Source organism: Pogona vitticeps, chromosome 5 (assembly GCF_051106095.1).
Source record: "Pogona vitticeps strain Pit_001003342236 chromosome 5, PviZW2.1, whole genome shotgun sequence".
NCBI lineage: Eukaryota > Metazoa > Chordata > Lepidosauria > Squamata > Agamidae > Pogona > Pogona vitticeps.
Window position 1 is genome coordinate 117,003,709 of NC_135787.1, and position 24,114 is coordinate 117,027,822.

The window sequence follows — 24,114 nt, forward strand, 5'->3', positions numbered from 1 at the left end:
CATTTTTATACCAAAATTCTAAATATTCCAATGCTTTAAAAATTTTATATATAATGACTCTATCCTTCATCATATATTTTTAAGAAAATATACATTTTTAAAGAAAATATATATTCTTGTTCAGGAAATTAACATTTCAAACTAAAAGCCTGAGGGATAAAAACCCTAACCAACCCAAAAGGAAAAGAATTTTGCCAATACCTAGTGTGATCATCTGCAAAATAGTCCATGGACAGGTCAGTGCAATATCATCAGGTATATGATTACAATGCAAAAGAGAAAATTGTCAAGTTTAAATAATAGAATAATATTGCAAAAAATGAGCCATTAAGTCACTGTGTTTCCATCACAAACATACATTTTAACCCACCCACCCCCCCCCGAAAAAAACCCAGGCAAGTTTGCAGCAGCACCAGGTGGGAGCTCCCCAGTTTTGTACAAAATAATACTGTCTCATATCTACGAACTGCTTTCTAAAGCAAATAGTTTATATATTTAAAAAATGTACTGGCAATTTTCCTGTACTTGGATTACTGGAGCTATTTAATAGTTGTTGTACATAAGAAAACTGTTATGAGCAAGAAACTTTTGATGATTCATCATTAAGCAGAAAAATACTGATATTTTTATTCACTTCTAATATCTGGAGGTCATGTGTATGAAAGCTGATCAGGGAACTCATTTTCTCACTTCAACTTACAAAACTTCAAAATATATTATGAGGAGAAAAAACTATACATTTGTGATTCCCAGTTGTATGTGCTGCTTCCTCCATTTATATGTTTCTTTACTATCCAATTTTCCTAATTTAAAATATGGCTAACGCTGCTACTGCTTAGCTCTATAAACATTAGAAAAGTCCCTCACATCTCCAATGATGCAAACATTGTTAGCATTTAAGCTCACCATTCTATCAATGCATTGTAGTATTTGGGGGCAGGGTATTTACCAGAAGAGAATGAAGCACATTCAACATATCCAGATCCTTCATTGAGATACTATGTATGATTGAAAAAATGCAAGATTACAACACATAATATTACAATGCACCATTAATTATTTTTCAAACTAAAGTGGAAGAGAAAGATAAGAGGAGGATCTGAAAGATGACTGAGGACCCTTGTGCACTACTGCAGCCAAGATTCTGTTCATGACCTGAGTTCAATCCCAGATAGCCAGCTCAAGGTTGACTCACTCTTCCATCCTTCCAAGGTCAGTAAATTGAGTACCCACATTGCTGGAGGGCAGTTCGTACTCTGCATACTTGTAAACTACCCCAAGAATGCTTTAAGCACTATGGGATCGTGTATAAGCAGCAAACTTTGAGTTTTAAAAAGCACAATACTGTACAGTTATATATGCAGTTTAATACAGGATATAGTAATTTAATTCAAGAGCACTGAAAATAATTAAAGACCTGATAGCAATACATAGCAAGTGATGGTACTCAAAGACAATCTCCAGAAATCCATCCTTACCATCCATTCATTTGCTCATTATATTTTAAATTAAATATTCAAAAACTATATAATATTACTGTGACAAACCCAGACCTACTGGGATCTGCCACACGTTAACTAAGCTGCCACCAACCATTCCCTATAAGAAGTCACACAGACCAGGGATGGATTTTTAAACAAATAAAGAACAAGGTTTATTTAAATCACACACAGGGAAAAATAAAATGATCAGGTGAATAAGATATAGTAACGTGGCTTAGTTTCACTCATACATACACACAGGTTGGTTCACACAGAACCCTTAACTTGAAGCACAGACCCTGAATCTATCAGTTCTGGCTAACCAACAGACACCTGAACCTATCAGGTTGGTACTCTGACACACAGTAGTACCCTGTCTGACACACAGACTCCCACACCAGCTTCTTCTTCCCAGCTGCTGCTTCTTCACATCCCAGCGTCTAAACTTCTCCACACACGCATCACATATATATACAGTACAGCCCCTCCTCCTGATGTCCCGCCTTCCACTCCCCATAGGATGGAACTTTCCCTCCAAATCCATGACAGACAGGTAACATCAGTGCTGTATGTAACACCTCCCCTCTTTATAAGTTGTTTTGTAGGGGGAAAGCTAAGGTGCTTTTTCCCAAAAAACAACCTGGATAAAACACACAACAACAGTTATACATACCATATCATACTTACTTATACTTACATTCTAAGTTAACCATAGCAATTAGGCATTTAAACATTTACCATATACATTACATCAATTTACCTTTATTCATACAAACCAAGTTCAAAAAAACAGGTACATTTAACTTTTTGTCATCAATATATATACATAGTCCATGTTTCTTTCGCCGTCTTCAATCTTCAGGTCTTCTTGACAAGGCGTCAGCAACACAGTTCACTGACCCTCTGACCACTTTCACTTCAAAGTCATAGTCCTGTAAGTTTAAAGCCCACCTCATAAGTTTGCTATTGTGGGTTTTCATTGTCTTTAACCATTGCAGTGGTGAATGGTCAGTGCACAGAACAAAATGTCTTCCCCAGATGTAAGGCTTGGCCTTCTGGATCGCGTAGACTATGGCCAAACACTCCTTCTCCACAGTTGCCAAATGTCTCTCACCTTTTTGAAGTTTCCTACTCAGGTAGGACACTGGATGCTGGTCACCATTCTCATCCTCCTGGCAAAGAACTGCTCCTACCCCGCTGTTAGACGCATCGGTGTAGATGATGAACTCCCGGTCGAAGTCTGGAGCACGCAGGACTGGATAGTTGATTAGCGCCTGCTTCAACCTCTGGAACGCCTCCTCACAGTCACTGGTCCACGGGATGCGGTCATCAGTCTTCTTCCTCGTCAGATCGGTCAGCGGAGCCGAAATCTCGCTAAACCTCGGGATGAACTTTCTGTAGTAGCCCACCAACCCAAGAAATGATTTGACTTTTTTCTTGGTGTTGGGTCTAGGCCAATCACGAACTGCTTCTAACTTAGCCTCTAGGGGTTTTATCACTCCTCCCCCTACTATGTGACCCAAGTATTTTCGTTCTGGGCTACCCAGCTGCAGTTTGTTCTCTTTGCAGAGCCTAGGCCAAAGCACCTCCTCCCCTGGGTCAAAGCGCCTCTCCCTGCCTTCCTGGTCATCCCAAGCTTTCTTTCTGACCTTTTGAGCTTGCAGGGTCTCTGCTGCTAGCTCTAGGTTTCTCTTTAGGTCATTCCTTAAGGTGTCTATGTATGTCACAACGTCTTGTGGGTCATCCTGGGTGATCTGCTCCCAATTTTGTTTGATCAAATCAAGGGGCCCTTTCACCCTTCTCCCAAATAAAAGTTCAAATGGACTGAACCCGGTACTGGCGTGTGGCACTGATCGATAAGCAAACAAAAGGGATTGCAGCTTCTGGTCCCAATTGTTTGGATTCTCTGCCAAGTAAGCCCTAATCATGCGCATTAGAGTCCCATTGAACTTCTCAGTTAACCCATTACTTTCAGGATGATAGGCAGTGGTTTCCTTGTGCTTAATTCCACAGATTTGCCATAAGCGTTTCATGAGCTTCGATGTAAATGATGCTCCCAAATCTGTGATTATTTCTGAGGCAAATCCCATCCTGGACATATACCCCACCAAGGCATCTGCCACTGTGTTAGTTTCAATGTTAGTCAAGGGTATGGCTTCAGGGTACCTCGTGGCATGGTCCACAATGGTGAGAATGAACCTGTTCCCCCTCTTTGTGGCCTTGGGCAAAGGTCCCACAATATCCACCCCTATGCATTTGAACGGAGTGTCAATCACAGGCAAAGGGCACAACTTTGCTTTGGTCCTGTCGCGGCTATTCCCCTGCCTTTGACACACATCACATTGTTTACAGAACTCCCTGATCTGCTTCCCTATGTCAGGCCAGTAAAAATTCTGTGTGATTCTCTGCTGTGTTTTGTTCACCCCTAAGTGTGCAGCAAACATGTCAGAGTGCCCCCTTTTTAAGATCATGGGGCGATACTTTTCAGGCACCACTAGCTGACTTCTGATCCCATCTCCCCCTTTTGAGATATTCCTCAGGGTCTCTCTATATAAAATCCCCTTTTTCTCCAGAAATCTCACTGGGGTTTCAGGTGTTAGCTGGGCGTCAGTCACCTGTTCAAAACACTTTTGGAGAGTGGCGTCTGCCTTTTGCTCCTGTCCAAATCTGCTGTCTGTGGTTAAGGTTTCCACCACAGCTTCTGAACTCCCCTCTGCTTCCGTCTCTGGCTCATCATTACCCCCTTGAACTGTCCCCGTGGTGGCTTGTGAACGTGTAATCACTAGCACCCGTTTCACATGTTCAGCCAGGTCATTTCCCACGAGCACGGCTGCTGGCAGAGTCGATGAAATCGCTAGCCGCCAAACTCCCCTCCAGCCTTGAAAGTTGACAGGTACCTCCGCGACTGGCAGTGAGATTACCTGCCCCTCAATCCCTGCCACCTTCATGCTCTCATTTGGGATCACATATTCCCTAGGAATAATATCTGGATGGCACAGGGTCACCTGAGAACAAGTGTCCCGCAGCCCCCGATACTGACGGTCAAGTATTCCTACGTCCACCCCTGCTGTCTCAAACAACTGAGAATCTGTTCTCACCAGCAGGCAGCGCCTGACCTCTACAAGAGGACCATTTTCCTCAGCCTGATCAGCAGATGTAGCTGTTTCAGATTGAGTAGCCATGGCAACAGGCTCCCTCAGTGACAATGAGCCTTGCTCTTTCTGGACACAGAACACAGCTTTTGGCTTGGTCCCACTCAAATCCTGAGGCACAATTCCTTTTAGCTGCTTTAATTTCTCACACTCTGAGATTAGATGGCCCTTTCCCTGACAGAAATAACATTTTCTGCTATATTTTGCGTCTTTCTCATCTTGTTTTGGTTTTCCCTCCAAAATCTGAGGTCTTGGTTTCATGTCTGAGGGCTTCCCTTCACCATGGGCCCCTCCCCCTTGCTGGCTTTTCCCTGGTCCCTGAGAGTACTTGCTGTAGGTTTCTTTGGGTTTTCCTACAGATTTCTCCTCACCTAAGGGCTTTCTGATTTGATAAATAAAATCTGCGATCTCTGCGGCTTCTGCCACAGATTTTGGTTTCCTTTCCCGCACCTGGAATTTCAGTTCCCCATGCAGGACTGAATAGAATTGTTCCAGCGCTATCAAGTCTTTGAGCTGCTGAAAGGTCTCTGTCCCCTCCTGAGATAGCCATTTCTCTAGCAGCCTCACCAATTGGGCCCCCACTTGGGTAAAAGTCTGCTCTGGTTTCTTTGTGAGGGACCTGAATCTTTGCCTCAGCTGTTCCGCATTTATCCCATGTCTTGCAAACACCAGTTTTTTAAACTCTGCAAAATCTTTCATCAGTTCCTCAGGCATCTCGGCATAGACCTCAGCCAGGCTACCACTGATTAAAGATCGCATGATGGTCATCTTCTCAGTTTCCCTCACTGAGAAGTCCACAAACGCTCTTTCCTCTCTTTCCCTTTCCTCCATTTCAAATTGCCTCATCCTCAGTTCATGCTGTTGGGCTAGGAGCAATTTTCTGAGCTCTGGGTTCTGCTCTCCTGTGCTGTCACCTTGCACTGAGCCAAATTCATCCTCAGAACCTTGGTCAATCTGGGGGTCTTTCACTTCACCCATTTCTGCCACTTGGCTTCGAGTCAAGGGCATAATCCCCCCCCAGCACAGGCTGCTTCAAAAAGTCAAGCCTCAAAATAAAACGACCACTTTTTTTTTCTTTTGCCTCAGAACCAGCTTTCCCTATAGATTGCTGCTGTCCTTTCAGCACTAACTTGCAACTGTAGCGAGTTAGAGTCTACCCCCCTCTGCTGGGCCTCTCAGCAGACAAGCTAGCTCACTGCTATTTCACAGTTTTGCCTCAGCTTTTTTCCCGCCAAAAACAGGCTGCCTCAGAGCTCCCTAATCTAGCCCCCAATCTGAGGTTACACGTTCTTCTACTAGTGCACCCCCCCGTGAGGTACACCTAGATTACCTACGCGCTCTCAGATTGTCCCTGACTAGACCCCCCTTGCTCTGGGCACACTTGCCAAGGCTTTGCTGGACCACTGGACAACTGGACCAGTCGTATCCCACACGCTGGACACCAATCAATGTGACAAACCCAGACCTACTGGGATCTGCCACACGTTAACTAAGCTGCCACCAACCATTCCCTATAAGAAGTCACACAGACCAGGGATGGATTTTTAAACAAATAAAGAACAAGGTTTATTTAAATCACACACAGGGAAAAATAAAATGATCAGGTGAATAAGATATAGTAACGTGGCTTAGTTTCACTCATACATACACACAGGTTGGTTCACACAGAACCCTTAACTTGAAGCACAGACCCTGAACCTATCAGTTCTGGCTAACCAACAGACACCTGAACCTATCAGGTTGGTACTCTGACACACAGTAGTACCCTGTCTGACACACAGACTCCCACACCAGCTTCTTCTTCCCAGCTGCTGCTTCTTCACATCCCAGCGTCTAAACTTCTCCACACACGCATCACATATATATACAGTACAGCCCCTCCTCCTGATGTCCCGCCTTCCACTCCCCATAGGATGGAACTTTCCCTCCAAACCCATGACAGACAGGTAACATCAGTGCTGTATGTAACAATTACTACAGAAAGCAATATGGACCATCTTGGGGGAAATTATTTCAGCAGAATTCTTACAGTCTATACTACTGCAGAGAATAAACCCACTTTCTCAAATACAGTACTTTGTTTTTCCACTGGAATTGCTTGATATTAAAGATGAATTATGTTTCTTTGTTTTGTTTTAGCTGTTTCTTCAGCATGTGATACTACACATACAGTAAACTCACACAGCTGAATGAAAATCAAGAGCATCCAACCCAACAAAACAAGTCCTTTTATGTTTACTGCTTTTGCAATAGTACCTAAGGGACAAGTCAACACTGATATTTCTTCTGTAACAGATAATATACATTCACATTAATAACCCAACACAGCAAGAGAAAGGGCCATAAACAAAAGTCCAAGTACTGTATCAGGATTATACTGATAAAAATCTTGCTGGTGTTCATGTAACACTTGTGCAACTTGCTGTGGCTAACTGAGGAGGCACCAGGGCAACATGAATACCAAAAGGATTTTGGTTGTTGGCCTAGTTCTTAATAGCACTGCTTTGCCAAAAGCTTTACCATAAAAATCAATCAGAAATGTTTAGCTATGGGAAATTATTTTAATAATCATTGAGAAAAGTCTGGTTCAGAAGTACCGTAAATGGAATCACTTCTTGAGTCACAGCTGAAGATATAAACCATCTACAGTACATAGCTTGGTCATCTCTTGAAAATAATTCTCAGTTGGAAACATTGCTAAATTGAATGGTCCCTTCAACTGTCCCAGGAAGTTTTTAATTATATTTTGGAAAATATTGTGGCTAAAAGGATAAAAATATTTTAGCATTTGGATATTTGATTGCTCAATCACACATACCTACAAGCGACTAATATATGTTTGTGTGTATCACCATGGCTCTGAACATTCACATGTAAACATTAAGCATCCCAACATTCACAATGTTACTCTCCTTTTGAAAAACTAGCATGTACATCTTTAAATAAAGGCAATTAAATCAGTATCCAATATATTTTTCCCAGATCTAGAAAATATGTCCATATAGAGGTGAAATTAATCTTTAGAAAAGTTTGAGACTGTTTGATCCCTAGTATCTAATGTGACACACTTAAGAATCAAATTAAACAGGAAAAACACTTTTACCTAAGATAATATTGAGGACTGCAGAGCTCCTTTGTGAATTGTCCATGTTTCTTGGGCTCTGAGGACCAACGGTGCTTCCATATTGCTGTGGGAGCCCTTCTCCCCATCCATTTCTCCCTTCTGTCTTCCTTCCCCTTTCCATCTATCTTTCTTCTCATTACTCTATAACTCTGTGGATTCTTCCATGTGAATCTTACATATTTTGTCTGAGGACTTACTTACGCATCATCCCTTTGTTTGTTGCAGATATTGTGACATCAAGAAGTGTTGAGGTGCTGAAGGTGTGGTAGCCCACAAATTAGCATTTTATGTATATATAGAGTTAGCCAAAGATTCCTGATTTTCATCTGAAAGGAGAATTATATTAATCCTGATTTGTAAAGGTCTAAATAATTTTACTTTATTTAGTTATGGGTTCTATTATTTGCTTATGCAAGCTCTCTAAAAAGTTACTTTATGGGTTAAAAAAACTTCACTGGTGTCCAAAATTGACACTTTTATACACTGGAGATCTCTCTTTTCTACGACTAAGCAGTACATAAAAAGAATACCGGAGCTTAGCATACAAGTAAAAGTGTCAGTCTTGAAACCTGAACAATTATTTCATATTTATTTGTTGCAACACACAAACCTCTAAGCTGATCTCTCTCTCATTAATTAAACCCCTCTCTGACAACCTTCCTTTACTCAATTTCTCTTTTAGCTGTCAAGGAAGAACATGTGTTAATGAGAATAAGGTAAGAGATTCTGTTGCTGGTTGTGTTGTGTACTGTACATTTATAACAAAAGTATGCAAGTAAAAAGAATATATTATCTTTTTTTCCTGATGTGTTAAAGATGGGCACAAGTAGAACCTGCAATGAAAGACTGCCATGGATTTTCCCTCTTAAAAGGCACTCACATTGGCAGTATTTCAGACACACAATGTCTGCAAATAAGATCTTTAAAATACTAAAAAGCCCATATGTGGCATACCTGGGAGATATGGGTGAAGGTTCTCTCCCAATAAACCAGGAGACGGTTTTCAGTCAAACCACTGTTCTGTATTTATTAACTTTGGAACTGGTATCGGAACATCAACATGTTTAACTTCAAACGTCTCTTGCGGCTGAAATGTAGCATGCAAGGGTGTCCATGAACTGTTCTCAAACGGGTTAACACTTTTTAAGTCCCAAGCAAGTGGGCGATGCTTTGTTCTCCCTATTTCTAGCTTCTCATTCCTGCCATTCTCTCTCTCTCTTTCTTTCTCGCTTTTCTCTCTGCTGTCTCTCCCCAATAAGCAGGTCTCTGTACTGGAGCTTCTCCACTCCTGTTCAGTCACTTCTATTGGTATCATAGAATATCCTAGATATTAGAATATCTGGGAAGTAGCACACTCCTTATTTGTTACTATTGCTCATTTAAGTTCATAGAACAGTCTATGAACTTAAATGAGCAGTAGTAACAAATAAGGAGTGTGCTGCTTCCTAGATATTTTCATAATGTCCTTATCTTATATTCCCAAAACCTGCTGTCTCATGACTGAGGCAGCCCTGGGACAAAACCAGCTTACCACTATGTGATATTATATAGCCCCCAGGTTCTCTCCCCATGTACTTTCTCTAAAGTGCAAAAAACAGTGTTAATAGCTGTAGAGAAGTGACAGATTACTTAAAGCAGTTCAACCAGTATGCAGTTGACAATGCCAGGGATGAGAGTTTGAAAGACATTTGCAACTGTCCTAACTTCAAGCACTCCCACAAACATACTTTTTTGCCCACCTGTGTTTTCATTTGGCATCCCAAATTTGAGATTTTGAATAGAAGATTCTGTTAGGTGTCTGGAGTACTGCAGCATAATACCTGCAATAGTTCTGAGAAGAAAAGTGGTAGTAATCTGTTCTTTCTGTATTTTTTCCGAGTCCAGTCTGTGCATAGTGCTGCATTTTATTCCAAATGGCCTTTTACCATCAGCAAAGTTCCCACTGTATGTCTTCAATATGCACCATATGAAATCAGGGATATAAAACCCTATTTTGTACACCCTAACATATGAGTCAAGACTCTATGGCACAGATTTATATATTGCTCTATATTATTACAGAGAAGTTGAACTATGATGCTCCCTTGCAGCCATATGAGCAGAGCAGAAAAAGAGGAGCTATGTGTTGTGGCTCTCTCGATCAAATTAAAGGGAAGTGTTTTGACTTACACTGTCAAAACAGATGACAAAACATATCATTGCAAGGTTCAAGATCAGGGTGTGAGGAAGCCTGGACCCAGCCAATTCCTACCCTTCTGGTTCTACTGTTTTTCTATCTCCTTCTTTAGAGGAGTTATATCAGCCTGTTATTAGTGGTATCTAGACTCTTCAATACCATACAGCTCATTTTGTTGGTACACCTCAAAGATCTGTCTGTGCAGGCAAATTAACGGGGGCTTTTTTAAAGTGCTTGAACTGGTAGATGTAGAGAACAGATCTGCATAGCAAGATTATGGCAGTAAAAGTAAACAACATATGTACATTGTTTCTTTTCAGATCAACATCCTCTAAATAGATTTTTAAATATTTTAAACAGATATGAGTAGTTTTTTTCTGGATCTTATTTTTTACTATGTAGGCAAAAAGACTTAACATGATTCAAAAATATGTATCAAAATTTTGATTTCATAAGTCAGGAAAAAGAAATACAGAGGAAATGCTTTTTGATTCTGTCTGTTTTTCCTGTCTTTCCCTTTGTACCTATTTCAAGGTCACCAGTTATTCATTCAGTTAATCTCACATTTGAGTCATTAAACCGGTCCTTCTACATAATATAACTGACCTCCTTTGTAGTTCAAAGTTGGGCAAAATAAACAGGAAAATCCATGAAAAGAAACCCCCATGCTTTGTTTCAACCTTAAAAAAAGAGTACAATTTCAGAATTTAATCTTTTAGTATGTGGCATAAGAAACTAGGAAGAAAACAGACTTTCAAAAGAAAAAGAAACATGTTTTTTGACCGTGCACCACCACAAATTTCAGTACATGGTATTTTGTTAGTAGCATTTATTAAAATGAGGGAGATAAGAGGTTTTCTAAAGAGTTAATCCAACAATATTTTAATTCTTTCCTTGCAATTTGACTGAAGTTTATCCCAGGCATCCACTGAGAATAGGTGTTTTAATGTGTTTTCTTACAGAATTGATTCCAGTCCTACCTCAATGGGAGGAGTTATGCATATTTTGGGTGTCACAACTGAGAGGTTTCTCTCCATTGTGGACATGTACTCTGGACCAAGTGTCCCCTTGTCAGGTAAAGTCATGGACATGATAATATCAGGAGCTGTGCTCTGGCAAATATTTGAATTTCAATATGTTTATGTCATAGTCACTACTTTGAATAGGGTTTGGAAGCAAAGTGCAGATCCTTCAGAAATAGTGTACTGTACTGTAATATGATTCTGCCTAGTTACAACTCTAATCGGCACATCCTGCATCACCTAAAGCTTCCAGATCATCTTCACATGTGGCAAAACAACATATGATGAAGTACAGCAGTCCAATCAGGAGGTTACTAGAACATACCCCACTGTTCCAGGGACAACTTATGGGGGGGAGGGGAATTCACTCATCTGGTGGCCTGTTAAGTAGTAGTCATTTTCAGATGATCAAACAAGCAGATTTACAGAAACTGAACTTTGTGAGTCTGTCTTAACTCCAGAATTGACTTTACAATAGCATACATGAGAAAGTGACTGTTGGTTTAGGTCAGGGATGAGGAACATGTGACCCTCCAGAAGCTACAATATAACTCTCACCATTCCTTGCTATTGGCTACAGTGGACAGGACTAATGGGAGTTGCCATCTGGAGGACCACATGTTCCTCTTTCTCAGTTTAGGGAATCTGGTATTAATTGATTTGACACTTCTTTTTTTCCCATCCAGTATCTTTTGAAATGGGTGTTTGTGTTTTTATCTGAACAGTTTTACAAATGGTTACGGCAGCCTACATTAACTGCTACTCCCAAATAAATCAAACTCGCTGAATAAGCTGCCTAATGCTGAGTCTATGGAAATCTCATTGTAAATTCCACTGATTCAATGTGTCTACTCTAGTTTGCACTACCAACAGGATTCACGCATTAAATTCCACATGTTTAAAATGTTGCTATAGTCACTCATCAGCTGATTACATATTACATGGGAAGACAAGTTTACGTTGTAAACATACTAAACTACAGTATTCAAATGCAAACTTGATATTGTAAACACACCAAACTAATCAAGCACAAACTTCCCATAATCAGGTATAGAAATCTATCTAAGTACATTCCCAAGACCATCACCATTAAAAGGGTATATTTCTCTGCCATCTGAAAGAGAGTTTCATTTATGAAGTTCAGTGTATAAGTCGCATTATTTACATGAATTTAAATTGGAGAAAAGATTTAAGGCAAATTTTCTTCAAAGTTTATTAAAAATGGTCCTCCCACAATTCTGATTTACACTATTGTTCTGTAGTTTAAGCTCACTTTCAGTGGCTTTTGAATTAAAATATTGCCACCAAGTGGATTGATTTGACAGTAGCATCACCATTTGAATCTGAACAGGCTGCACATGTTATGGAGTTGAGAAGTGATAATACAGTGATTCATTTCTATGGAACTGCTCCTTTCTCTCTTAAATAGGATCCTTCTTCCTCTGTAGATGCTCCACAGGTTAGCAGAGTTGAAATGGTATAACCTGTACTTCTACCAGTCTGCTTAGCAGAAAACAAGTGTTTTACTGGCCTCCTAAGAAATTAGAAGCACTTATCCTTAGATTTTACCTCCTCCCCAACTATTAAGAAAATCAGCAACTAGCAGGCTACAAACCAGTGCACATTTTTGTAGGCTACACCCTTTATCAGCTTATTTATGGGTGTAAGAACCAGGGCAAGAACTAAGCCATTCTCACTGGAGTGCCGTCTCGTCCTCTCACTATAGAAAAAAAGATGCAGACCCTGCCAGTTTTTCCTCCCTGAAAGGTAGAGCTACCAGAAACAGACCAAGAGAGTGCAGAAAGGAGTACAAAACTTGGTGGTTAAAGAAACCGGGAGAAAAATAGCGGGAAAAGAGTGAAAGTCCCGGGTAGAGGTACAGGCAGGAATGGCCGATATAAAAAGTGGAGAAGGGGAGTTGCCTCCAGGTTGGGAGTGGATCTGGATGCAAGACCCATAGACTGGAAAATGGGAGAAGCTCTGTATACCAAAGGAGGAAGCAGACTATAGGAGAAGGAGGGAGGTAACCCCAAGACCATCTTATTGGGGTGAAACAGAGACAAATGAGTGGAGGAGGAAATTGAGAGAACAGAAAGAAAAGGCTGAAAGAGAAAGATGGGAAAGAATAGAATGGAGGGTGAGAGAGACCCAGATGAGGGGATACCCACAGGAGCATGGCAGACCTTCCAGACCTCCAGGGAACCCACCCGGGTGGATCCCCGAGACGAGGACACCATACCCATACTGGAGGGAGAACCCAAACAGATATTTAATACAGATTTGACTATGTACTGGCCCAGACCTTGGAAGTCGGTTGGGGGGGAACCCCTTTAAAGGAGGAGCTTGGAAACCCCTTCCTGACCAGTTGTTGGAAGGAGATAAAAGTTGGAATGCCTTTGCAGACACCAGTTTCTTGTTGAACACGGCAATAAATGTAACTCCCGTTTCTAAACCTCGTAAAGTCTGTTAATTTATTTGGAGAAATACAGGAGCCAGATCCTGAACCCTCAAAACGAGACTCTGTTATACACAAAAGCAGTTTGTAGAAAGGCCAATGTATGTCGGCCAATTGAGGTCACAACAGTAGAATACTGTACCAGTGTTTGATACTTGGGCTTTCTCCCCAATTAAAGGCAAGTATTTTCTGGGGAATAATTTGGGAGCTTAATACCAATTTGAGCAAACGTTTCTATGCTCATCTGAACATCACACTTTCCCTAAACCCCATTAAAACATTGTTTCAAGACAAAATAATGAGTTAAATCAAATCCTATACCATACGCTGCTAGATGAGACCTTCAGTATATTAGTTGCTAATTCTTCCTTCCAAACAAGCAGACAAGTGGTATTAAAGTAATTATGTAGCACAGGATTTCTCAAATACTGTCACTAGCAACTCTTAATTTAGTCACTTTGGCATTACAGTAGCTTCCTCCACTGTCTTACACTGAATATAGATGTTAGAGTCACAGCAAAAGTAAAGTTGTGAAAACCATCCACAGCTAGTGCATTACCGTAAATGTAGAGTTAGGCCATTTTATCAAACATTAAAAGACAAAGCTCAAAGACAAAGAACAAAGCGGGAGATAATTCCCTCCATTTACAAATGAAGGTCTTTTAGCACAAGCATTTAATTTTGAAGAAATAATAATTAAGGGACAATCAAAAGAAACATTTTAAACTGATTTTAAAAGTATCTACTGTGCATTAGCCCAACTGGCCATAATCAAGCTATGTCTGTTTACTGTATTTGTTTCACATCAGGAATATAAAACAAGCAATGAAAGAGGGAGAAAGAGACAGAATATACCAATGATCAAAACTGGATTCACTTCTCTGGCTCCAAACCAATAAGAAGAATTACAAAAATATAATTGAAATCAAAGAACATAAAGTTACAGGTGATGTTATCACCTGCAACCATATTTTGTTAATAAAATATCCTCCCCCACCCACAAAGGTTTTTAGGTGCCCTTAGGTTCCATTTGGTCCTGGGACAGCCTTTGAGGACAGTGGGAATAGGTGGAAGAATATTAAATGCCTGAAAATCACTGCTGGTGGTCCCAGCTGCCATAGCCAGACAGACAGCAGTGATTTTCAGACACTGAAGGCTCTCCCTCATCCTGCTGTCTCTAAAGGCTTCCTCAGAACTAAAGGGATCCTAAGGGCACCTAGAAACCATGGGGGCAGGGAATAGGAAACCTTTTATTAATAAAACATGGCCACAGCTGTTGACATCATGAGACTTACATGATGTCATGTAACTTTACATTACCAGATTTCAGCCACGGTTTAGTACAGTTTTTCTAAAATCAAATTTTTTATAGTGAGCTCCAGTTTACCAGTTTGATGCTGATAGTCATCATTAAAATATTTATGTCCCTTAAAATGTTTTTTTAATTAAATAAGCATTACGATTCCACCATATTGCTATATCATGGGTTCTGAAATTATTGTTTTGGTGGCTAAAGGCAATATAGCTCCAATATAGCAGCCATACATTTCCTCCACTGTCTTTCAGAAGCAGAATAACATTACAATCCTGAAAATTTTTCATAAAAACACAATCTAACCTTAAGTAACATGTATTTGTTATAGAAACTGATTAAAGTCTAATACATACATTACTCATTTGTACTATCTTGTTTATACCATCAAAACAGTTTTGACAGTTAACATATATCTATATTTAGAAGAAACATCTTAAAGGTCTTCTTACTGCTCATTTAAATATAATAAGATAAGGATCTGCTTTTAAAGCAAGTACTGTACATCTCATAACACCTCTTGATAGTCAGATGATGTTATAACTACTAGAAATATTTTAAACCAGGGCAGCATATGGTTCATGACTGGTTATACCTCCCCCACAATTTCAGGACAAGCTTTTTGCCCTGCTCAGACCATAAACCACCCTTCATTTTAGCCTTTGACCTCCACACAAAACTAGTACTCGATTGTAGCAACTAATAATTAGCCCACAAAACAAAGCAATCATGTTCCACAAGAGTCATTACATAATATATCCCCTAAAGTACTGCTCCGTTTAACACTAATCAGCCCTACAGAAGCAAAAAACAGCTATTTCATTCTATTTTTAATGAGCTACCAGGCTGGAAGAATGCTAGCCATGCTCAATATCCTGTTGCCTAAATGTGGAGTAGAAAGAAAGTGATAAGTCTCCTCCCCGCCCACCTCTCTCTTCTACAGGTTCCTTGTCATGTGCCCATTCTCACATCAGTTGCAAGATCAACCATGCAACTGGTTACAAAACTGAGAAGTCACCGAAATTGTGGGCCATGATGATGCTTACATGATTCCCTTTCCATACCACATTTAGTAAATATTAGCCCTTTATGTGTTTTGCTGGTCTGATTGTAAATAAAGATTGTTTAATTGATATTAGCCTATTTACTCCATAGAACAGAAGTGCAGCAGTTATCTATCACACCTCCTTTCCTGATTTCAAACTTCAGTAAGCAGAGAGGAAGCTAAATCTCCAGCAGTCGGAAGAGAGAATACAGACAACTGCCCCCTACTTTACATGACTGGTTTATATTACATTGAACATTTTGCTGGGGGTCTCTTTTTTTTTCTTTTACACTCTTTAATCACATATGTCAAGTCCTGATTTCAAAACATTCATCAACTTCCTACCTTCAATACGAGTACACCAAATTATGTCACTAGAATATGTACTGTTACCCTGATTTCTAATTAACATTCTATTTACTTGACATTTTAATCCAGCAGAATGCACAAGAGTAACACTGAAATTTAATAGCAAATGAGTAAGATTATGAGCAAAACACATACAACTGTGTGTGACAAACAATGGCAAATAGGTCTACTAGATTAGGCCTATTTCAATCAACAGAGTACTAGAGTACTGTATTTGTTTGTTTATTTCAGTAATTTGTACACCACCCAATTTAGTGCGATAGGCCCATTTAAAATCAATGGAACTTACAGGTTTTAATCACCACATACCCAATGGGACTACTCTAGTGTGATTTATTACACTAAGCAAAAGCATTTTGGCTAATGCCTCTCAAAGCAAAGTACAGTACATTTTAAGCACAGCCTCTTACTTGCAGTCTTCAAGATTAGAACAGAGCAGTACCACACAAAGTTACAACTAGCATTACTTAAATAATGGTAAACTATTTTAGCAGTAAATTATTTTAATAGTAAAAGTTACTTTCTTCTTTGTCAGCTACAACGCTTAGGGTCCCTTCCGGCTCTACAGTTCTATGATTCTGCAAAATACAAATACAGAAAACAACTCACTTTCAACCCAGGACCACCATTCAGAAGCAAAACTCAATCTATCCAGCTGTTACCTAAGTGTGCAGAGCTTACCCATTATAGGTCCACCTCTCTCTTTCAGCACCTGAAAGTGACAGTCTGAATACAGGGAGGCTGCTGTACAAGTGTAGCTTCCACACATGGCTTACATGAGGAGGCTACACAGATATAGCAAAATTCCCCTCTTCACAGTGTGACTTTTGCCTTTAGAAAGAGATGATGGAGGGGGCAGGGCTAGCATATTCCCCTCACATCATGTGGACTCCAGATGCTTAGCTAAAAACTGAAGAAGGCTTAAATGTCAAACCAATAAAGAACATGTTTCTTTCAGAAAAATACATGTAAAAAGCCTAGAATCCTGATGACAGGAAAAAGCACTAATAAAGGACAACACAATTGTTGAAAATTAATAGCAAATTTGTTGTATTTGTCCTATCAGTAAGATAACAGTGCATTAATTATCATAAACTGTCTCAGAACATGCCAAAGACACTCAAGATTTATGAAGACTCCTAGGGAAGATATTACAGGGTTATTTGATTTTGCTGCAAAGGATAAAAGAAGACATTAAAATCAAAGAATCAGGGGGGAAAATAGACATTCTAAACATTAGCACAAAACACAAGTAATTATAATCTGATGTATACAATGAGAAGCAAAATTTGTGAAATGCTATTTAATGATTAACTTATCACATAAAGCCACAGTGTAGTGTTACACTGTGCTAGTTCTGGGCTGCCTGCCATAGGGACAAGATCTAAAATACTGGCTAGACTCCTATTGGGGATTTATGCTGGTGTAAGTGCAACTGTGTAAACTGCAATGACAAACTGTCACTCATTAGGCACAGGATTTGGCACATGAATCGTCGTTGTTGTTTAGTCGTTTAGTCGTTTCCGACTCTTCGTGACCCCATGGACCAGAGCACACCAGGCCCTCCTATCTTCCACTGCCTCCCGGAGTTGTGTCAAATTCCAAACTGCAATTCCTTTATCAACAGCAATTTGCCACCACAGTTTATACAATTACACTTACACTGGTATAAATCCCCAGCAGGATTCTGGTCATCAGCTCCTATTTTCAACTAACCATTGTTTGCCAACCACAATAACTTTGACAGCTTCATAAACCATGGCCCACATCTTGCTGCTTAGTATAAGCAAAATAACAACTTCTGGTGTGTTCCTCCGTAGTAAACAAACTATCCTACTGCACTTCTCCGAGCTACATACACATAATGGCTCAGAATGTGCCCACATGGACCCCTAAATTGTGACAGGGATGCTTCATTTACCATGGAGACATTAACAAAAAGTTGTAATTTCACTTAGAAACATAATTTTGGCCAGTGGCTTATGAAGCCACAGACAATACCACAGCACATACACTGCTATATGATATGGAAAAAAGAAAAGGAAACATCATGTACTGATAGAGATTTGAGTTAATTAAAAAAACTCTGCAGGGAAGTTTCTCTTGGTCTGTGCAGCAAAGTTTCATTAGCTTAATGATACAAACAAAATGTGGACATATATATAACATAAGATTCAAAGTACTAATATCGTTTTTCATCTCCCCAAAAGAGGTGATTTTATATTTAACCAATTCCTAAAGTACAACAATGTTTTCATCAACAAACATTTTTGTGTTTAAAAAAATGGTTCACTGATTTCAGTAACATCACTACTAGAAACTGTAGAATTATTTGTAACTCAGTGCTGACTGTAGAACATCACTACAAAATTAAGAGCAGAATAACCAGATGTGGTCTTCAATACAATACAAGCAAATACTACATACTAGGATATTGAATTAAGAGGAAAGAAGCCCAAAAGAAATGTTGACTGCCCATGATATAACAGATGGGTAACTGCCCCGCCCCAACAGCTATATCCAGTGGTTGGTTAGAGGCCAAGACCCTTAACACCCAGGTGAACATACACCTTCCCCCCCACAACAAGAGGCACTCACACAAACACAAGCCTGCCTCCAGTGTTCTTGGCTGAATGTACATAATTGAAGGTGACATTAAAGTCTTCCTTCCAAGGCATCTAGTCGGCCCTGAGAATAGTGGCCTTTCTTCTTAAGCCCTGCTGACAGCTCACCAGTTTATTTGCACAGCAAACAGCAATAAAATAAAAATGAGCAAAATTCCTCAAGACAGAGAATGGAACAGGCCCATAGAGCCCATGGATTATCCACATGGTATCTAGATAGATGTTTGATACAATAGGGGACTAGGAACTCTGCCAAGAGTCTAAAGATTTGGGAATTTGAGTGAGTTTGTTTTTTCTCACTACGATGGGGCAATTCTAGTAGATATGGCTGCAGGTCAGTTAAGGTGGCCACAAACAAATATATCCCTGAGTGCAAGAGAGGCTAATAAGAGGGATTACAACAAGCAGAGTATCTATATTGGAACATATATGCCAACAAGGAGGAAGAAATTTTTTACATGGAGCAAATAGCAAATACAGTACAAAAGATGCTTGCTGGAACAACTTGTACATCAGTGACACATACAAAACTTTTTAAATGAAACTTTCTTATGGAATATGGAACAACACACCACTATTTAATACAAGTCACTTATAATAACATTCAAAGCAGGTAAGAACACTATACATATACATTAAAGGAGCAGTTTTAAAAATCACTGAGGCATAATAAAGTAGTAGGCAATAAAGTAGGAGCATCTCATCTTCTCTGAACAGATCTGCATGGCAGGCCAAAGATTTAATTACACAAAAATATCTTTGGAAGGTGGTGAAAGCAATGGTGAGCCAAATTCATATCTGAAACAGAAAAGTTCTAAACCCCGTGGGCTGCCACCAAAAAGGCCCTCTCATGCCCGCATCAGATCCACTTTAAAACTGGAAGGAGTTAAGCGAAGGACCTCTACATAATTCAGGCAGATTTATTTAGGAGACAATGGACCTTCAAGTAACCTGGTCCCAAGCCAAGTAGGACTTTGTAGGTCATGACCACTACTTGGAATTATGTTCAAAATACTTGGTAGACAATAAGGTGTTCTTGGAATGGAACTCCCATAATTCTTCATCAAAAGCTATGCTTGCAAGTGTTGATGGGAACTGCAGCCTAATAACATCTGGAGAGCCCCCAGTTGTTGTTTGTACTATAGTACGCATTAAAATAACTTCCCACAATCCACCTTTATCAACATGCTGACTAGCATTTTGAAGCAGTTCATATTTCTATCCCCATGTAGAAACTGCTGTAAAACAATGGTTTTCAAATGTGCATCTCCTAATGTGGCTGACATCAGCGTTCAGAAACCTAGGTAGCTAAGACAACTATCAAGAATTCTGAGCAGCCCAGCAAACTTGGGGACAACTGCAGAGGTCTATGTGACACATAACCAGATCTGAGAATAAGTATGGTTATTACAGTGGTGCCTTGACTTATGAACATCCCTACTTACAACCATTTCGAGTTACGACCAGCTCCAGCCGCAAAATTTTACTTCAACTTGCGACCAGAGCTTCCACTTATGAACAGAAAAAGGCAGGGGGAAAAGGCGGGAAATTCAAATTTCTAACTGTAGGTGGCGACGAGGCTGCTTCTTTGTTGCTCTTTTGCCCCAGCAGTTAGTGTGTGTGTGTCGGAGGAGACTTGGGACTGCCTCCTTCTGCTTCTGAGCAAGCGTGTGTGTGTGTGTGTGTTTGCAGGGAGGCTTTGGGCTGCCTGGTAAGGTAAGGTGCTGTTTTCTGCTTTTTAAAAACAGTTCTGGGTGTTTTTGCAGTGTGGTTTTGAGCTTGGGGGTTATGTTTCTCTGCTGTGATGGGTCTTGGGGGTTTTGTTTTTGGTTCCCCCCCCATTCCCAATGGGTCTTGGGGGTTTGGTTGCTTTTGGAGGGTTTGCCCCATTTCCAATGGGTCTTGGGGGGTTGGTTGCTTTCCCCCCCATTTCAGATGAGTCCTGCATGCTTCCCTTGCTTTTTCCTTTGTTTTCTTTGCATTTCCAACCTGCCCCCTTTTGTTCTCTGTGCATTTCCAATCTGCTCCGTTTGTTTTCTCTTCATTTCCAATGGGTCTTGCATGCTTGATTGCTTTTCTTTCTTTTTTTCCCCCTTCGGCCAGAAGGGATTAATCGTGTTTCCAATGAGTCTTGCAGTGATTGGGGGTGTGTGTGTGATATTTTTTCTTCAGCCGAAACAAATTAATTGCATTTGAATGCATTCCTATAGGAAATGGTGCTTCGACTTAAGACCATTTTGAGTTACGTCCATCTTCTGGAACAGATTATGGTCGTAAGTCGAGGCATCACTGTATACCATCATTAATTGCAGCATAGCTCAATAGCTCAGTGGTTCAGGTATCTGGCAGCAGATTCAGAGGTTGGGAGTTCAATTATCCATAGGGTCCTTTCCAACTCTGTACAGTAGTTCTAAGATTATTAATATTATAAATGAAAGAAGACTATCACCAAGATTTGTATATTCAGGTTCAAAGCTAGATTCAGGAGAGCACACAACTATGAATGTGACTCTTCAAGGTGAATGTATCCCAGCAGATGTGAATTTCAACTATCTACTGAATAGAAATTCACATCCTCTTGAACAGCAGCATCTCTGGTCTTCTCTGGATTAGGTTCAGGCCTGCTCTCTTTCATTCTGTTTATTATGAATGCCAGACATCAATTCAAAACATAACCAGACTCCTTGAACTGAAATGACAAGGAGAAACAGAGGTGGTACCTGCCATACACTGGTCTCACTAAGCCCCTAAATGTCTTGCCCTGGTGTTTCACATAAATGCTGAGAAGTTTGAGAGACAATACAGACATGGAACACTAAAGGCCACTACACAAGAGTATCAAACAGGAGGCCCACAACACCATCTTCTAAGAATATTCCTGAAAACAGGTCAGTAGTTCCAAAACTTATGACTTTCATTGGAGAATTCCCTGTGACATGCCAAAATGCAACACAGCACTTTTCAGAGTGTGCAAAGAAGCAACGGGGGGAACTGCATGGAGTTAGGGGGCTGCTCTAAGGTAAAGGTTCCCCCTGACATTTAGTCCAGTCGTGTCTAGCTCTAGGGGGCAGTGCTCATCCCCATTCCCAAGCCATAGAGCCAGTGTTTGTCCATAGACAGTTTCCGTGGTCACGTGACCAGCACGACTAGACACCGAACACTGTTACCTTCCCACCGTGGTGGTACCTATTTATCTACTTGCATTTGCATGCTTTCAAACTGCTAGGTGGGCAGGAGCTGGGACAAGCAACGGGAGCTCACTCTGTTGCATGGATTCAATCTTACGACTGCTGGTCTTCTGACCTTGCAGTACAGAGGCTTCTGCGGTTTAACCCACAGCGCCACCACGTCTCATGTAGGGGGCTTCTCTACTGAAAAACAAACAAACATCTGCACACAAATAGCTTGTCTGAGAGACTGTGAGACTAGAATTCTTCTGTATGTATGGCAAAGGAGTAGTCACTAGGCTCCCACCAACAGTCAGACATGAAACGAATTACTCACAGATTTAACACTAAACATCAATGTAAATTAGGTCACTGACAGGAGGACATACAAAAAGAGCAGGTATCTCATTAGTAAAATAAATATCTAATTAAAATGGTTTCATTGTGTACTGTACATGGAAGAATATCAATAGATAAAGGGAACAGCAACTCTTATAAATACTGTATATATACCAATAGAGGGAGTTATTGTATGAAACACTGTTATACATTTTACAAACATTTTACAAACTTCAAATTAATCTTACATGAGAGGTAAACCAATTTTTCCTCTCTCTCAATTCTGCCAAGGCTAGAACATTAACTGGGGCAGGGGGGGAGAGAAAAAAAACAAGCTTGAAAAGATATAATCCTGGACTTCAAAACTGGGAACTCTGAAACACAGTAACAAATTCTTTTGGAGGCCCCAAACAGGGTCATTTTTACTCCATCTTATTTCCCCACAAAAACAGTGACCTAGTTCATCAGAGTTGTTTTTCAGGCTGTAATAAGGAAGTGTTGTAACCAGCTTTGAGCCACAGCAGAGAAAATTATATTAAGTACAGCATAACAAACTGTACACACTTACAACACGGGCATTTGCATCCTGGAGGCCAGCACAGAAATGGAGGAAGGGATAAAGTAACTACTCAGGGAAAGCGATGCGCGCACACGTGTCCCTTACACATCAGCAGTTGTTCATGGAGACGCTTCATAAATAGGTCCCTGAGGCAGGTGCTCTAGAAATCCCAGCCTCTGTGGGCCAGCCTGTGTGGGGAGGGAAACGTGGCAAGGGGGGGGGAGAGATGCCAACCGTGTGGAGGGGGATACCTCTGTCAGACAACACGTGTCAACCCGGCATCAGGGAGACAAAAACAAAACAAAACAAACACGAAGACGGGTAAAGCCAGAGCAGACGGTGCGATGGCACACCAGAAGGCTCGCCCCGTACCTTCTGCCAGTAGAGAGAAGGAAGTTTGTGCTCATATGTAATTAATTGCATGGAGAAGAAGATGAAGAAAGAGTCGGCAGAGAGAGAGAGAACGAGAACGAACGGAGCCGGGTGCCACAGATATATACACACACACATACGCACCCGAGCATCTCTTGCCCGCTCGGGCCGGGGGCTTCCGTAAACACTCACTTTTTGTGGTGCGGCGGGTGCTTCTCTTTCTTGCCGGTCGCCGCAGGGTGCTTGGCGCGGCGCCTCCGGGCCTGCAGAGCCAGCACTGTTTTATGGCGGGGGGAGGGAGAGGAGAGGAGAGAAAGAGGTCGTTAGAGCATGGCTGTGACCGGCGCCCCCAACGCCTCTCCCGGTCCGAGAGAAAAAGGGCACGTCACTTTCCCGAAAGGGAACCGAAGACGCAGAGAACCTTTTGGGAACCGACTGACTGACTGGCTGCCTCACCCGCAGCCCTCCGCCCCCCCCCCCAAGTACCTTTCCGGTTGCTCATCGCTCCGGCCACCTTCGCTGGCCCTCCGTGCCGAGCGCCCCACACATGCGCCCTCTCCCGCGCCCTCCGTCCCGCCTTCTCCTTCTCGCCGACTTAGAGAGCGAACGCCGGGCGGCGAAGCAAAGGAGGAGTAGCGGCAAGAGCGGCGGCGGCCACCCCGTTACCAGTGACACATGCGCAGTTCAGGCGAGCCGGGCTCGAGGCGGTGCTGGAACGGGGGGGGGGTGGTCACTAGGCAACCGAAAGGAGGCCAAGAGAAGATGGCAGGTGGCCTCCAAAGGGGTTCCCAACTTTATAAGTCCTCCGTCGAAGGCGCGGCTGGTTTTTCAGTTCCAGTGCTTTTTTGGCTTCTCTGGCGTGTTTTCGGTGAAAAGGAAGGGCTTCCTCCAAGATCTGGACTGGGTTACAGCTGTTA

The 24,114-nt window shown here is 41.2% G+C and overlaps 1 protein-coding gene across 12 annotated transcripts in view; it reads right to left on the reverse strand.

Moving 5' to 3' along the window:
- The window catches only part of SRPK2 (SRSF protein kinase 2), a 129,215-nt gene extending 105,374 nt beyond the window's left edge, over positions 1–23,841 (reverse strand). For 3 of the 12 annotated variants that reach the window (XM_073000682.2, XM_073000681.2, XM_020797286.3), the window contains exons 1-2: positions 23,684–23,841; positions 23,390–23,474 (exon numbers count right to left, since the gene is read on the reverse strand). In XM_073000682.2, the coding sequence (XP_072856783.1) occupies positions 23,390–23,474; positions 23,684–23,699 (101 nt within the window). In that variant the 5' untranslated portion in view covers positions 23,700–23,841. Of the gene's footprint in view, positions 1–7,736; positions 7,978–16,656; positions 16,715–23,341; positions 23,475–23,683 lie in introns of those variants that run through there. The other 9 variants (XR_013545672.1, XM_078394340.1, XM_073000680.2 and 6 more) reach the window with 9 other exon arrangements.
- Positions 23,842–24,114: the final 273 nt, after the last annotated feature.